Consider the following 15518-nt stretch of genomic DNA (forward strand, 5'->3'; position numbering starts at 1 on the left):
TTGGATTTCACATTTTTTTATTAATGCTTACACATATTGCTATTCTATTAATAAGTGCCACAGCAGGAAAGTTACATTTTCCTACTGTTTAACTCATCAAAAAGGTGTCGAATTTCTAAATCAAAGCTCATTATTTTTGACATATTAATCTTCTTCTTGAATTTCGCCTTTTAAAGACTATAGTGCCACTTTTAACACTTTCTTTGCACTTGTCAAATTGGAAATCATCCCAACACCTTTAAGATTGATCCACCGGGTACAATGAGGCAGTAGTTCAGGAAGGAGATATACAGGTAAGATCCATTCAAAGCTCTTTACATTCAATATACAATAAGTTTTGATGTGTCAAAGCAAACAAATAGTTCAAAGAAGTGGATTAAAGGTACTAAAAATGAATAAAAATACTGATAGCCACAGGTTTCCTCCTGCAATGAGGGGAGGGAAAAACAAAAACTCTTTCACGATTTCACCTCTTATAAGTTAGAGGAGATGGTCTAGGTGCTAAAGTAACATTAAATATTTCTCAGGATCACTTCAGATCCGATTGACAAAGAAGATGGTGAAATGAGGAGAGGAAAGAATGGTTTCTACGATCACCTTGGTTCCACCGTACATCGAAGGAAGATAAAGTTTTAAGGCTCATGACTCTAGCGAAAGGAGGAGAAACGAGGGTCTGGTTCTTTTTCAAAGCTGCCAACTTTTATCCTAAAAACTAGCTACGCTTTCAAGAAGATGGTCCAGAATCTGGAGCCACAAAGACGACTTCAGCTTCATCAACGGCTGAAGGAATGAAATGGAAAGAATTTGGAAAGGTTGGATGGGAAGATGATGAAAATCTAGATAATCATGATCCTGTTTGTATTGGCTGTTGGAATGAAAACTGAAACAAAAGATGATGTTAGTGTTAGTAGGACGAGATGTCGGAGGAGCTGCTGCTGTTGCTGGTGGAGGTCTGGGCCCTCTTGATGTACAGGTTGAGCAGCTTCATCTGTAGGAGGGAAACAGCAGGAGTGTTAGAGGACTCCACCTCCGAGACACTCTCTCTCTCTCTCTCTCTCTCTCTCTCCACCTCTGAAACACTCAACTGTTTTTTTTATTCAAGTCCATCTCAAACTCCCTGCTCCATCCAGAGATTAAGGTGCTGGAATCAGTGTAACATTTAACACGGTCATCCTAATGTTTTCTTTTTTACTGTATTATTATCACTGTATTATTGTCCAGTCATGATATGTATTTATACTTGTATATGCCCAAACTTCAAGAATTCCTCGCTAATAGCTGGGTTTTTGGGGCGGTCGCCGTCTCTGCATGGGAGACTTTAACGGAGGCAATTCACTAGACGTGCATTTGCCAAATCAAACAATAAGTCCTTTTCTCTTTGAAAAATATTGCTCGTAAACGCTTCAAATGAAAACAGGGTTCTTTTACAGCCACATGGAGCAACAATGCCTCATACAAAAAACTAATCTTAAAGAATAGTTGAGATTTATGCTTTATCTGAAGTGTTTTAAACTGCTTTTTTTTCTTTCTTACCTAAGCTTTCATCCATACAGGGCTAAAACTAGTATTGGGGGTGATTCGTCTTGTTGTTCTTCAATGATACTTCTAAATAAATAACGTTAAATTGGATTCTCGTGTCACAACGAGGTCACCAGAAATGTCACTTTAGCCAAAAATAAACTCTCTCGCTGACACGGACTCCAGCTGCAACACTTTTTCCTGTCTTCAGCTGGATGTTGAAACTATGCTGAAAGAAACTCCGTGACAAACTCAGGACTGTGAAGAAAATGTTAACGCTCCCTGAAAACGTGCCAGACTGAGCTTGAAAGACAGGACATGAGTGTACCTTGCTGCCGGTCAGCTGAGCGAGGTAAGGCTTCAGCTCCTCTCCGATCACAGAGTAGATGGCCACCAGGCAGAAGACGCTGGCCTTCCTCACACTGCTCTCTGTGTTGTCGTAGCCCTGTAACAGCAGAGGACGGTGACTAAAACACCTGTAGGCAACTCCTAAATGGACTTCAAAGTAAAAAGTCTCATGTCGTGCGTCTCACCTGAAGGAGTCCAGGTATGATGTCAGACAGCAGCTGATGCAGCGGTTCCTTGGCGATGCGTTCAATAGCCCTCGTTTGCATCTTGATGGCGGCCAGGTTGATGGGGTAGTCTGCAGTCTGCACGATGGGACAGAGGACCTTGATGCACTGCTCAGGGTGGATGGAGGTCGCCAGTGTGGAGGCCGCCTCCTCTGCCGCACGCACCACCTGCATAATGTAGGGCATAAGTGAACCCTAGTCTGGAGCAACGGAGTACATTTCCATGATAAAGCCGGACATCCGGCTCTCACCTTCCGCTCTCTGTATTTTGCCGTTCCCAAAATCTCTACGAAAACTTAGAGCTAATAAGCTACATGCTGAAAATGTCAAGTTTTGAAGAAAGTTTGGATAGTGCAACAAGGCAGGCCTGCTTGGTTCTTTCGGGGAATGATTATAAAGATTTTATAAGTTCCTTCCCAAGACTATTCTGTAGAGCTACCACGTCAGGAGCTTAGTGCCGCCCGAGACGATTGTGATTGGTTTAAAGAAATGCAAACTAACCAGAGCATTTATTTCTCCTATCCCAGAATGTATTTGTGGTGTAGCCAGACTTACTCCACAGCACTATGGAGTAAGGTCTGGCAATACGAGACTAAGTGAACCCTAAATCACAGCATCCTTTTAAAACTATGACTCGCTTAACCAGACCTAAAAAAGGCTCCTCACCTCCTTGTGGGAGTCTTTATGAGCCTCCAGCGTCTTCATGACGGTAAGCTCAGCGTAGTTCTTAAAGCGGGCCGGCTGATTCCTCAGGATCTCCTTCAGGACCCGCAGGGCCAGCGCCCGGATCGTGTGCTGGGAGAGAAGAGTCAGTTCAAAGTGACTTACAGAAAGTGTGAAGGTCACAAAGTATTTTATAGAGGATAGTCCTTACATCTTTGTCTCCCAGCGTCTCGAGCAGTAGCAGCAGCATCGTCTTAAAGTGTTCCTCCCACACCACCAGGCTGTCCTCTCGGGCCACTTTCAACAGCTCCAGCAGAGTCCCCCGTCGGTCCTCGGGCCCCCGCTCCCCTGCCTGGCCCTGGGAGAGCTCCTTCAGCAGTTCCCCGACCAGCTGTAGCTGCTCAGCGGGGACGGCTGCAGGAGGAGAATTAAATATATTGTGTGTTACTTTGGTCATAATTTAACAAAAACATTTATCAAGTGCTTCAGTGAGTGTGTGTGATGCTGGTAAACGTCTGAAGCTCAGATTTAAATCATCCAAAAGATAAACAGACGTAGAAATGAAGTCGTTAATTTGCTGTGTGGACTTTTTGGTATTTCAAAGCTCCTCAAGAAAAACTTTATAAATCTGTACTTGTTTATCTTTTGGTCAGTCTATGGGACAAGAGGAGACTTTCTCTGACTCTAAAAAGTTTGTTTTCTTCTGAGCATGTTGTAGAAAAGGACTCAGTAATACAACATGTCTTTACCAGGGAAGCTTTTGGGGTTCACGATCTTGTTTTCCACACATTCTTGTCTGCTGCCTGCAAAGAAAACATTTCCGTTTGAAGACACAACATGACAAACTAAACACCAACGAAATCATAAACTTTTCAGCTACTTTCTAACCAGATGTGACTGTGGTCTCACCGTCTCGCAGCTGCTCAACGGCGTCCTCAAACAGCGCCTCCTTCAGGGAAGCTTTGTCCAGTGTGCTGATGCTGTCCGTGTAGTTGTACGGGTTGTAGTCTCTGAAGCGCGGGCCGGCAAAGGAGCGCGGCGAAGGCGTATTCAGCAGAGACGTCTTGTTGTCCAGGGCTGTACGTCCTCCCCCCACCACCTCACCGCCGAGCTCTGAGGACGCCCCGACTCCGGACTGAACAACGACAACATCACAACACAAAGTTCACTTGCAACAAGTCCTCCAAAAACATACGACAATATAGGAAATTTATTCCTACACTCTGACCGACCCATGTAAGGGTTTCATAAATTAGCGCCTCTAGTGGTGGCAGGAAATACAATCTTATATCTAAACCAGAGAACGTAACGGTTGCGGTTTTAAACATGCCGTTAACCTTGTGAAAACGGTCAGTTTGGTTAGGTTTAGACACCAAAACTACTTACTTCAGTTTAGAAAAAGGTGGTGGTTTGGGTTAAAATTAGGGGTGGGGGAAAAAAATTGATACAGCATAGTATCGCAATATTTTTCGTGGCAATACTGTATCGATACACAGACGCCAAGTATCGATCTTTTATGTTATATGTTTTGGTCAGTTTGTCTGCTTGACAATCCCATTTTGCAGTAATAAAATTGAAGTGAGATGAACAGACAGAGAAATTTATCTTTTTAGATAAAACAAATGTTGACAAAATTTTCCTTTGGGGACATCATTTGAAGTTGGGAAGAATTTGAAGTTGGAAAAAAGGTAATACATTGCAATATATTGCAGAATATTGCTTAATGTTTAAAATCGCAATAATATCGTATCGTGACATAAGTATCGTGATGATATCGTATCGTGAGGCCTCCGGTGATTCCCACCCCTAGTTAAAATCAGATGTTACTTCACCTCCTAAATGACGCATGACGCTAAACTCGCGTAATAAACTTACTTTTATTTTCAAACGGGACTCAAACCTCAGTTTGAATGAGCAGGACAGGTAAATCATAAAATATATAAAAGTGACATATGACTCTACTTATAGCATCAGTTCTTTATGTGTTTGGTTGCACAGAAGAGACACTGAATGGTGGGAAACTTTACAGATTAAACCATTTTCTGGCTATTTTGTAGACTAAACAAGTAATTAATAAGTCAAGGAAATAAATTGTCCGTGAAAATAAACATTGGTTGGAACCCTCCGCTAATTATAGAAGTCTCTTGTAGTTTTTTGTGTTCATAAACTAAGCGACATCTTTCTCCTCACCATGCCGTCCCTCTTGCCGTCTCGCCTCAGTGGCTCCATCAGGTCCTCTTGGCTGCGGAAGCTGAAGTTCTGGATGGCCTCGGTGACGCCGCGGAGAGAGCTGTAGATCTCCTCTGAGTTCAGGTTTTCACTGTCGTACTCCAGCATGCTGCAGCGTGGGAGAGACGGGCTTGTTAGAAAGAAAACTATCACATGAGAGCTGGTTCTGCTACAAAAGGTTTCATCATCAGGGGATTGTTTGCGCTCTGAGGGAAACAGAATGTAATTATGTGTGACTTTGATGCTTGAAAAGATTATTTTGGAAGAAAACCTATCTAGGAGATTTGAGAAAGTTGGAGTTCTCCAAAGGACTTAACCTAACAAGCCTGATATGAAGAACCATAGATGCTTTAATGTAGTGATCTAAGACCACCTGAGCTAATGGTCGATGGTCGTGGAAAAGCACTGCTTCTGTTTAAAGCTTGTGAATAATGAACAAGGACACTTACCAAGACATGGACAAAACTGAATCCTTACCCCTTTTTGACCAAGGCAAACCTACTTCTAGTGCTGGGCTGTTGCTGGTTTGCAGCTGCTTTTAATCCTTTTTTGGTCCCTGTATTCCTTTTTCACTTTCTGCACAACGGTTCTGTTGTACCCTGCGGCAGCCATCTCCCACTGTATTGGCTCAAACACCGGCTTTTCCTCGAAGCTCCCTTAAGTTTGTTTTGAACTTCTGTTGAGGAACATACTGCTAGGACACTAGTTTTTCTCCTCCACAGACAATGGCTTTGATTTTGCGTCCATAATGAAGCTCTACGTTTTTAAAAATGGCGGTCACAATGTTTTTGTTTGGTCTTGTTGGTCATGATAATCCCACCCCCAGCCCCTGATGTCAGCAGTATTTGGTTCAAGATCAGCTAAGGGTTGGTGCCACTATGGAATCAGTTTCCCTGGCCAAGAACCTTTGTGTTTTGACAGCCAAAGAACTGGTTCGAGATTAGGCAGCAGCTCCGAACTAGCCCTCGAAATGCCTTGGTCGAAAAGGGGTAACAGATATTCGTGTGTACATTTCATTCTTTTTTATTTCTTGTCTCAACTTTAACTTCTTGATCCCAACGTTCCAAACGTGAGTGCAAGAACAAAGCAGAAGTGCTTCAAAGGTATTTTCATGCACCACAACACATTGTGTCCATGACTAGGAAACAAGCAGCACCATAGAGTCACAGTTGGAGCCTGCAGTCCACTTTTTCTGTGAACCATGATGTAGCTCAGTGCAGTGCACGTGCATAGCCGTGCATGTTGACAAACTGACGCAGGTAGAGACAAACGGGGTGAGTCGTGCACAGAGACACTGATTGCACATTTTCTCACCTGGGAACTTTTAGTTAGAAATGAGAAGCAAACGAATGGACAGTGAAGGACAATTTGAGCAGATGGAGGCACAAATTTCTGCAGAGGTGACGACAGATGAGACGGTCTGTGAGTTTTTAGAGGTTTCACAGTGCAAAAAAGCATCAAGAGGACAAAGAACTGATATGGATTGGTTTCTTTCCTAATTGTAGAGCCCCTTTTGAAGTTATTTGAAAAAAGTCAATAGGGGAAAGAGAACATTGTGCACTTTGTGAAAGTATATTTATAAATATTTTTTTATCTATCATTACGCAGCTCTACTGTGAAACCCCATAACAGGGAGGAGAAAAAGAGGGGGTGGGGGTTACCTGGGTGAGTAAGCTCGCCGCACTGCCTTCACGGAGGAGTGGGCAGTGGGTGGAGGAAGAGGGGAGGGGAAGGGTGGAGGAGGGAGCTTTGAGAGCCCGTCTGCGCTCCAGCCCCACAGCCGACTGCAACCAGTCGGGGAGGAAGAGCAGAAGAGGGAAAGGGAGGAGGAGGAGGAGGAGGAGAGCAGCTCAGAGAAAAGATAGAGATGTGAGAAAATAAGGAGAAGCTCAGTTCTCAGTCCGTGTTGAGAACTGGCACCAGTATCATGCTGCTCAACCTTTGATGTATTGTAACTACAAAAATGTTATTAGCAGGAAATCATTTAAGGGTGAAGCATCACATGCTTGAGTCTAGAGCAAGTCTACACATGTTATGAGTTTCTAAAGATAGAGAAATGTGCTTTTGTTTCTTCCACCGTGGTGTCACACTAAAAACTAACACTTAAAAATGTCCTATCAAAATGGTTTGATCCTGACTAAAGATGATCCACAGATTTTTCACGCCGGATATAATTTTAAATAAAAGCATGAAGTGCTGACTGATCTCAGATATTGATATGTATCTGCGAGAATCTGACATGTAATCTAATCAGTGCTGAGTCAGGAACAGTGATGAGAAAGCTGCAAAACATTTGGAGCAAAATAATTCAAAATATCTCATTAAAATGTTGAATTATTTTGCTCAATTTAAGTAAATATTAAGTTAAATTTGATCACATCTTCACTTTGGTTCAGCACTACTCCAGCTGAGTCTGATAAATCTGATATTTTGTAACTGAATGACCTTCTAATCATCGGATATCAATATAAAACAGGTGCAAACTATATTGACTGTAATGAGGGTAAGTTCTGATATGGAGAATTAAATGTATTTGAACATCTTTAAATCACATCATGGTGAGGAGTGTGACTGTGGGTTCGAGGTGCAGTTGTGCAGTGGGAGTGTTTCTGTGCCGTACCTGGGAGAAAGACCCCCATGGGAGCAGTTGGTGGGCGAGGTCAGCGGGCTGCTGCGACTGCTGGGCGGCCGCGGAGGCGTCCGGCCTGCCGAGTTACTGGGAGACACCTGCAAATCACACAACTGGCTTTAGAAACACTGCCAAAAAACATCTTGAAATGTGAGTAGAATGTGTTTATTCTATTTACTGATATTTGTAGATTAAATGTGAGTGGAAATTGTCAGTAAGCAGACCCTGAATTAAGATTATTTTGTCAGAGTAGAAGGTAAAAAGTACAGAAAATATACAGTACAGGCCAAAAGTTTGGACACACCTTCTCATTCAATGTGTTTCTTTATTTTCATGACTATTTACATTGTAGATTCTCACTGAAGGCATCAAAACTATGAATGAACACAAGTAACCACCCTTTGCTTTTTTTGATAACTCTGCAAACCCTTGGTGTTCTCTCAATGAGCTTCATGAGGTAGTCACCTGAAATGGTTTTCACTTCACAGGTGTGCTTTGTCAGGGTTCATTAGTGGAATTATTTCCCTTATTAATAAAAAAAGCAAAGGGTGGCTACTTTGAAGAATCTAAAATATAAGACATGTTTTCAGTTATTTCACACTTTTTTTGTTAAGTACATAATTCCATATGTGTTCATTCATAGTTTTGATGCCTTCAGTGAGAATCTACAATGTAAATAGTCATGAAAATAAAGAAACACATTGAATGAGAAGGTGTGTCCAAACTTTTGGCCTGTACTGTATTTGATCAGTTAAATAAATAATAAAAAGTGAAATTTAGAGATTATCTTAAATAGAGTTTGGTTGGTGACTGAACTAAAATTACTCAGGTGGATGTTCTGTTTAGATTTTCAGATTCAAATCTTTATATTTCACTACATTTTGTGTGTGTGTTACCATGCTGATGCCACTGTTAGCGCTGGCATTCCTCAGGTGGTTGTGCAGCAGTTTGGTGGTCCCGTCTTGGAAGGTTTTGGGCAAAGCGCCGAGCAGCATGGTAAACTCCGGCGTGTTCAGCTCAAACAGGGCAATTAGCACCACCTGGGCCGCCTACCACACACACACACACACACACACACACACACACACACACACACACACACACACACACACACACACACGCGCAATTTTAAATAACTTTGTCTCACCGCTGTTGCCATGAGCTGTTTGAGGTGTTAGTAAAAAGTTTATTGCAGAGTTTTTGCCACTGAAGCATGACAACTACACACTATGGAGTCATAGGTGTGCCATAACAAAAAAATACATCTGTAAAAGAATAAGAAAATTTTGAAATATAAAGAGAAATAAACAAAAGAATAAATAAATGTGGGAATATAAAGAAAAATAGCACAATGTAAAATATTTTTATTTAATTATTTTCGCATTTATTTGTTCATTTATTTCTGTATATATAATGTATTGATATAGATTTTTTAAATATATATTTATTAATCTTTTGCATTCAATTACTCTATTTTATCTATACATTTTAATTTAAGATTACTTATGTTAGATTACTTATCTTAGATTAGTTAAAAGTGCCAGCGAGTTTGTCCAATGACAGTAAAACCTTCCCGAGAGAAAAGAAATCCTCAGCAAATTCTAACGGTTTCAAAATATTGACACATTTTTATAAAATTAGCGAAACAAGACAAAGGGAACAAGTGAAAGTTCCTTAGATTGAAAGTAAACAGAGTAAATCACATGTTAAGTTAAATGTTAAGAAGCACATTTGTTGCAATGAGCGTGCAGCATGTCGGTTCAAATCAAGAAAGTTAAGCAAAAGCCCGAAACGAATGGTTTCCCCTTCAAGTCTTCTTCAAGATAACTCGCATGTATCAAAGTTAAAAGCAAACTGCACAAATTCATGCACAACTTGCTGGAAACATCATGTTTGTTATGTTTAGTTCAGTTGGTCACAGTTGGGAGTTAAAACTGCACAGACCAAAGCCCACCAGCAGCTCATGCACCTACTGAAGATACATTTTGAAGTCCGCTGAAACATCTACGACCCATTTTCCCGATTTTACCAGCCATGAAACAGAACCCTAACATAATTCTGAAACTTGATTTAAGAGCAGTTAGTGTTGAAAAGCCTCCCACCACTCAATGAGAACATGAGTGAGCAGACACCCAGCTGCTCCCTCGGTGTTTCTGACAGTTAGAGGAGGTTATTCCCTCTGCTCATGCTGTTTGATGGAGAGTCTACCTGCTTGCACCTCTCCTCCAGGTTGCCCTCTCCAGGCAGAGAGGCCACGGTGCTGGGTCGGCCTGAGAAATCCTCCCCTGCCCAGCTATGAAGGGTCTGGGGGTGCGGTGGATGAGAAATGGCGATTGGAAAAAACAAATAAAATCAAGACGTGAAAAGAAAAAAAAAATTAAACAAATAAACGTACAAATAAAGAAAAAAAATTGAAAAGTTGTGAGAGAAGATGAGAGGTGGCAATGAGACTCCACACCGCCCCGCCCTCCTACCTTGCGGACGTCAGAGCTCTTGGGCTCGGTCGTCCAGGTGATAATGCGAGAGACAGCGAGGCGGGTCTCGCTGGAGTTGACGAAGTCGCCCGGGTCCATCTGACGGGCGAGCGCCTCGATGTAGCGCAGGATGGCCACCTTCACCTTCAGGTTGGGCGTCTGCGTCTGATCCACGATGAAACGCATCAGGATGTTGAACTGCTGTTCGTATGAGAAGGAATCTCTGCAGGGAAACAGGGAAACAAGGAAATGCAGCATTGAAAACTTCCACTGCATCAGCTTTACTTTTTAATAACTCCTCCAACTCATCCAACCCTGCCAGGAGCTACATTTAAACATTATTGGGAGGACATGGAGAGGAAAAATTTATATTATAGTTCTAGTTTTTGTTATCTGGGCTTCATTTTGAATAATTTAACTGAAGACTTTTCAACCTTTGATTGGTATTTTGTAAGTTTTCGAACATGCAACATTTTTGACACACTAAAGTTGTGCTCAGTCTTTTTTCTTTCTTGCAGCCTCTGATATCAAGCCACGGTGCTTCAATCAACCCCATAAACCCGGTACATGGAGTCAGCCAACAAGACAGCGAGCTGAAAAGGAATTTAAGGCGTCCTACTACCGGATTTGACCTGTTCAAAGCCGTAACAGCCTGCCTTCCTAAAATTCCTTTGAGCCTTTCGATATTAAAACCATAGATGTTATCAGATGTTTTAGTAATCATGTAGACCAGATGTTTCACGTCAGTGTTTTAGGAGGTATTAAAAACATCTTCTTTCAAACTAAAGAACTGTTTCCCATCTTAAAGTTCGACAATGGTCCCGATATTATTCTTTGTAGTATTCTAACCTTTCTGTACTTTTATAAAAAATATTTTATATATTTCAAAGCGTGTTTATTTGGAAAGAAGTGTGCAAATGTTAGCACAGAAATGATAAATACAGCATCATAAAAAACAAAAGCAAGACATTCCTTTTTTTTTTTAGTAAGACTTTTTGAATGGCCAGTGACTAAAAATGCATTTTTAGAAGCAAAGATTGAAGCCCAGCTGCCAACCTGGTGACGTCCAGGGCTTTCTGGACTTTGGCCTGGACGGAGCCCAGCAGGTCGGCCCCCATCTTCTTCAGCAGCTGAGTGAGCAGGACAAAGAGCCAGTCCTGCAGGTCGTCCCTGTGCAGCGTGATGAAGTCCACCAGAGTCTCCAGGAACATACTAAAGACCTGAGAGAGGAGGAAGAAGAGGAAGGAAGTCAGATTCTTCGCAGTGATTGTTTGTGTCAGGTGAGTAAACACACAGTGCTGCTGAAATCTGACAGGACAGTTGGCTGTGGTGAGTAAGGTGAGTAAACACTTACTCTCTGGTGTTTGTTAGAGTCCACAGCAGCGAGGAGGCATGCAACAAAAAAACACACTGTGTTAGTTTGTCCTGCAGTTAGTTCTGACATGTGAGTAGTGAATTCAGTCAAATAAATCAAGCCAACATTTTACTTTGACCACCAGCTCTGTAGGCATAGATGATTACTTAATGGGACGAACGGGCACTGGCCCAGAGGCCCAGAGTGTCAGGGGCCCCCTGGCCTTCAAAACGCAAAATGTCCCTTAAAGAGACACATACAAACCAGGGTGGGATGCAAAAAAACTAGAAAAAGATGACAAATTGCACGCAAAAATTGCTGAAGACACTCAAAATGACTACAATGAGACGTAATAGACCACAAAGAGCCGCAAAATGACTACAATGACACGCAAAAATTACTAGACTCAAAAAACTACAAAGACACTAAAAAATTACTTCAAAAGATACACAAAACCACTAAAAAGAGATGCAAAATGACTACAAAGCAGCCTGGTGGTGCAGTGCTGTGCGAAACATGCTGTGTGTTACAGAAGCCCAGCCGGCTCTCACCTTGCTGTGAGGATCTGCAAACATCCTGGTGAAGATCTCACAAAGCCTCTTCAGCTCCACGCGACTGACAGAGAAAATAACAGTACATTTATAATTTAATGTCAATCTATTTCAGTTTGGACACCAGTTGAAGATCTTTGTGACACACTTATAAGTCACAAATTGAAAGGTCAAACATATTTCTGTATCTGCTACAATTAGCATACTTTATAATATACCATTTTCATGACACAAAGGGTTGACACAAAGATATTCAAGGGTTTTCTGTCTTAGTTTGAGCCCCATTTTCGTCTTATCCTCATGATTAAAAAGTGGATCAGCTGCTTTCTAATTGGAGTCTAAACTATTTATCAGTCATGGTTGTGAGGTATAAACTTAAAAATTAAAATACATATAGAGTTTAAAACAAAGTATTCATACACAGTAATTTCTTTACATTTACATTTCCAAAATAGGTTTTAAGACTTTAACAAAACTTTAACTAAAAGTCTCCCATCAGCTACTTTTTAACTACTTTCAACATTACAAATACAATAGAACACACATTTTATAGAAAAAAACTGGGATGCAGGACAGTGAAAGTTAAAGAAATGTGGAGCAAATATCGTATATGTCACCAAAACTGACTCTGAAATCTGTTTAAGTTCTTAGTTTTGGTCACAAGCAACACAAAACACAACTCTTCTCTCATGAAGTTCTCAAACAATGCTTGAAGTGAATCAAACTTCCAACACCCCAAAATAATCATTTGCAACAAGCACAAAACAGAGAGATGCAACACACAGCCAGCTCCTGACACCCACCTGAGCATCCTCTGGCTCTTGAGCAGGTTCTGCAGTCCCAGCAGGCCCTCCTTCCTCTCAGACCAGTTGGCGCTGGCGCAGTGGTTCAGCACCTCGGCCACGTCCTCCGTCTGACGCAGGTAGTGCGGCGCCACGCCGCCGTTGCGTGAGCTGTACGAGCGCTCGGAGCAAGCACTGGAGGCGTCGCTGTTGGCGTCGTCGTCCGAGTACATTCCCGGCGACTCGAAGCGCCGCCTCACCGGCCTCCGCTGAGTGGAAGAAGAGAAGACGTTGGGGTTTACAAACAGCACTGAAAAGGTAACGGCAGCGTGCTCTCTCTATCTGCCTTTAGATCTAGATCTACCGCTTTGAGAAGATCTACAATACCATGCAGCTACAGAGACAGAGACATGCAGGTTTCTGATGATGTCAGACAGGCAAGGTTATTTCATGCTGGTTGGACTTTCTTCATCTCTCACTTCAGGGTTAATGTTATAAAGAAAAAAGCAGTTGTTGTGATTAGACAGAGAAGGAAAATCAATGGCTGGAATTCTGCAACAGCTGATATCTTCGGGTCACAGAGCACTGCATCCCAACCTGCTCTCTTTTCCATGTTCAGAATGTAAAAGTCTGTGTTTAATGCTCATGTTCTGCATGCACTGACAAAAAGGTTCAACACGGTCAGACAAGATGTATGTGTACCTTACTCCTCGAGTCTCCTAAGAGCTGGAATTTACAAAGTCCAAGAAGAAAGAGGAGAGAGGGAATTACTGCAGGATTGTACAAACTCTAACAACATCAACACGTCATTCATTTATCTTCAAGCCACTTTGTTATTTTTACAAAAAATAATTGAATTAGAGCTGCAAAGATTAGCTGTCAACAATTAAATTAATCGACAACTGTTTTGATAATCGAATAATCGGTTTGAGTCACTTTTCTATTATAAAAAGTCAAACTTGTGTGATGTCAGCTTGTTAAATGTGAATATGTTCTAGTTTCTTCTCTCCTCTGTGACAGTAAACTGAATATCTTTGAGTTGTGGATAAAACAAGACATTTGAGGACGTCATCTTGGGCTTTTTGGGAAACACTGATCCATATTTGTCACCATTTTCAGACATTTTAGAGACCAAACAACAAATTAATTCATCCAGAAAATAATCAACAGATTAATCGACAATAAAAAATAACCGTTATTTGCAGCCCTAATTTACATTTAAAGTTTATTTATTTTAAGTTGAATGTAAAGGTTATGGGGATGCCCCCTCCTTCTCAATTAACCAACTAATTGGTCGTTTTGGTCTTAGTCGACTGAGATTTCCTTAGTTGATAAGTCATTTTTTATGTTTTTTTTTCATACTGAATAACTTATTTCCTAGAAACTTCTATGCACATCTCTGGTTAACACAAGATTTAAAGTGGTGCTTTTGTATGATTCTTTAGGATGGAACTTAGTTTTACAGATCTGTAGATTAAATCAACTAATTGATTAGTCGGCAGAATAATTTCAGTGTTAGTTTACTAAGAGTTTTTTCTTCTAGACAGCTCTAGAAGATTATGTCTTATAAAGATATGGTAGGTGTATAGCTTTATTTGCATAAGGGCTATAAAACACACATTTTCCCACTGGCGTTCTTACCAGAGCGTCAGCGACAGCAGCCTCGACGTCGGTGCCTGTGTTGAGGATTTTCATGGCGTTGACGGATGCCGAGATCCGAGCCTGATGAGATAGCCGGTCTGAAAAAGAAAAGATCAAACATCAGCAGGTCAGGAGGAGTGTCTGTTTGGCAACAGCCACTTAGAAAAATAATAAGGGACTACAATTCACTCCTCACTTTCAAATAAAAGTATCTCCTTGTATCCATTGTATAAATGTCAGATAAAGAAAACCAGAAAACCTGACCCAGGAGTGAGGAGTGTCTCGGTCCTGTGCTTTGTGGATTCTGGGACAAGTTCAGTTGCGTAAAATGGATTTACTAACTTCATTGTTTATGTTGGGATTTGTTCGATCATACAGCATAATTCCAAAATACATTAAATAAGATTTGGACAATTTCTCAAATGTCTCATTAATTTCAGGAGAAGGCAACCAAACTTGTACCAGACCCAATTCAAAGCTAATAGCAAAGGAAGCTGCAAAAAGGAGTTGGGTAATAACAATGCAACATATCGAAGCAACCAGCAACAAAAAATAAATACAAAATGCAAAACATACCATGAAAGTACAAAAAGAGTGAATCAGCATTGCTTGATGAAAATGTCAAAACTCTGTCATATTGCTTTAAAATGAAGCTGCAAAATAAAAACTTCTGCATTTGGCTGATGATTATTTCACACTCTCCGTCCACTAGAGACTGAGGCGAGAGGTGAACTTCGGCCATGCAAGGAGAGGCTTCACTAAGCAGGACGACTCAGTCAGCCAGATAAATGAATACAGAATAGAAGGATGTAAATACAGATACAGAAATCTTTGCGGAAAATGTGTCTTTATTTTATCTGGCAGACTGAGTGAACCTGCTTCCTGAGAGGACCTCACTGGTCACCTGAGTAGCACTCTGCAGAGGACAGGGCGCTGGTTGAACGGGAGTGACGTCGAGTCACTGGAGGAGGAAGTTAGAGGAGACGACTATTGTTACAGAAATACAGATGAACAGACACCTGACAAAGTAAAAGACAACCTCAGCAATAACACCTATATCTACAGGAGCTCTTTACAGGTTTGCACATACTTAATCAGAAGATTA

General features: G+C 41.3%; 1 protein-coding gene across 25 annotated transcripts in view; it reads right to left on the reverse strand.

The window, feature by feature from the left end:
- LOC120554018 (CLIP-associating protein 1-B-like) overlaps positions 1 to 15518 on the reverse strand; it is a 46506-nt gene continuing 30988 nt past the window's right edge. For 4 of the 25 annotated variants that reach the window (XM_039792568.1, XM_039792565.1, XM_039792587.1 and 1 more), the window contains 20 exons: positions 15318 to 15374; positions 14414 to 14511; positions 13475 to 13498; positions 12794 to 13041; positions 11991 to 12054; positions 11440 to 11442; positions 11142 to 11305; positions 10086 to 10308; positions 9820 to 9915; positions 8508 to 8660; positions 7603 to 7709; positions 6644 to 6766; positions 4944 to 5091; positions 3663 to 3888; positions 3503 to 3556; positions 2965 to 3167; positions 2757 to 2885; positions 2052 to 2258; positions 1847 to 1963; positions 1 to 988 (listed from right to left, as the gene is read on the reverse strand). In XM_039792568.1, the coding sequence (XP_039648502.1) occupies positions 905 to 988; positions 1847 to 1963; positions 2052 to 2258; positions 2757 to 2885; positions 2965 to 3167; positions 3503 to 3556; positions 3663 to 3888; positions 4944 to 5091; positions 6644 to 6766; positions 7603 to 7709; positions 8508 to 8660; positions 9820 to 9915; positions 10086 to 10308; positions 11142 to 11305; positions 11440 to 11442; positions 11991 to 12054; positions 12794 to 13041; positions 13475 to 13498; positions 14414 to 14511; positions 15318 to 15374 (2528 nt within the window). In that variant the 3' untranslated portion in view covers positions 1 to 904. The remainder of the gene's footprint in view (positions 989 to 1846; positions 1964 to 2051; positions 2259 to 2756; positions 2886 to 2964; positions 3168 to 3502; positions 3557 to 3662; positions 3889 to 4943; positions 5092 to 6643; positions 6767 to 7602; positions 7710 to 8507; positions 8661 to 9819; positions 9916 to 10085; positions 10309 to 11141; positions 11306 to 11439; positions 11443 to 11990; positions 12055 to 12793; positions 13042 to 13474; positions 13499 to 14413; positions 14512 to 15317; positions 15375 to 15518) is intronic. The other 21 variants (XM_039792578.1, XM_039792574.1, XM_039792570.1 and 18 more) reach the window with 13 other exon arrangements.

The sequence above is a fragment of the Perca fluviatilis genome, chromosome 24 (assembly GCF_010015445.1).
Source record: "Perca fluviatilis chromosome 24, GENO_Pfluv_1.0, whole genome shotgun sequence".
NCBI lineage: Eukaryota > Metazoa > Chordata > Actinopteri > Perciformes > Percidae > Perca > Perca fluviatilis.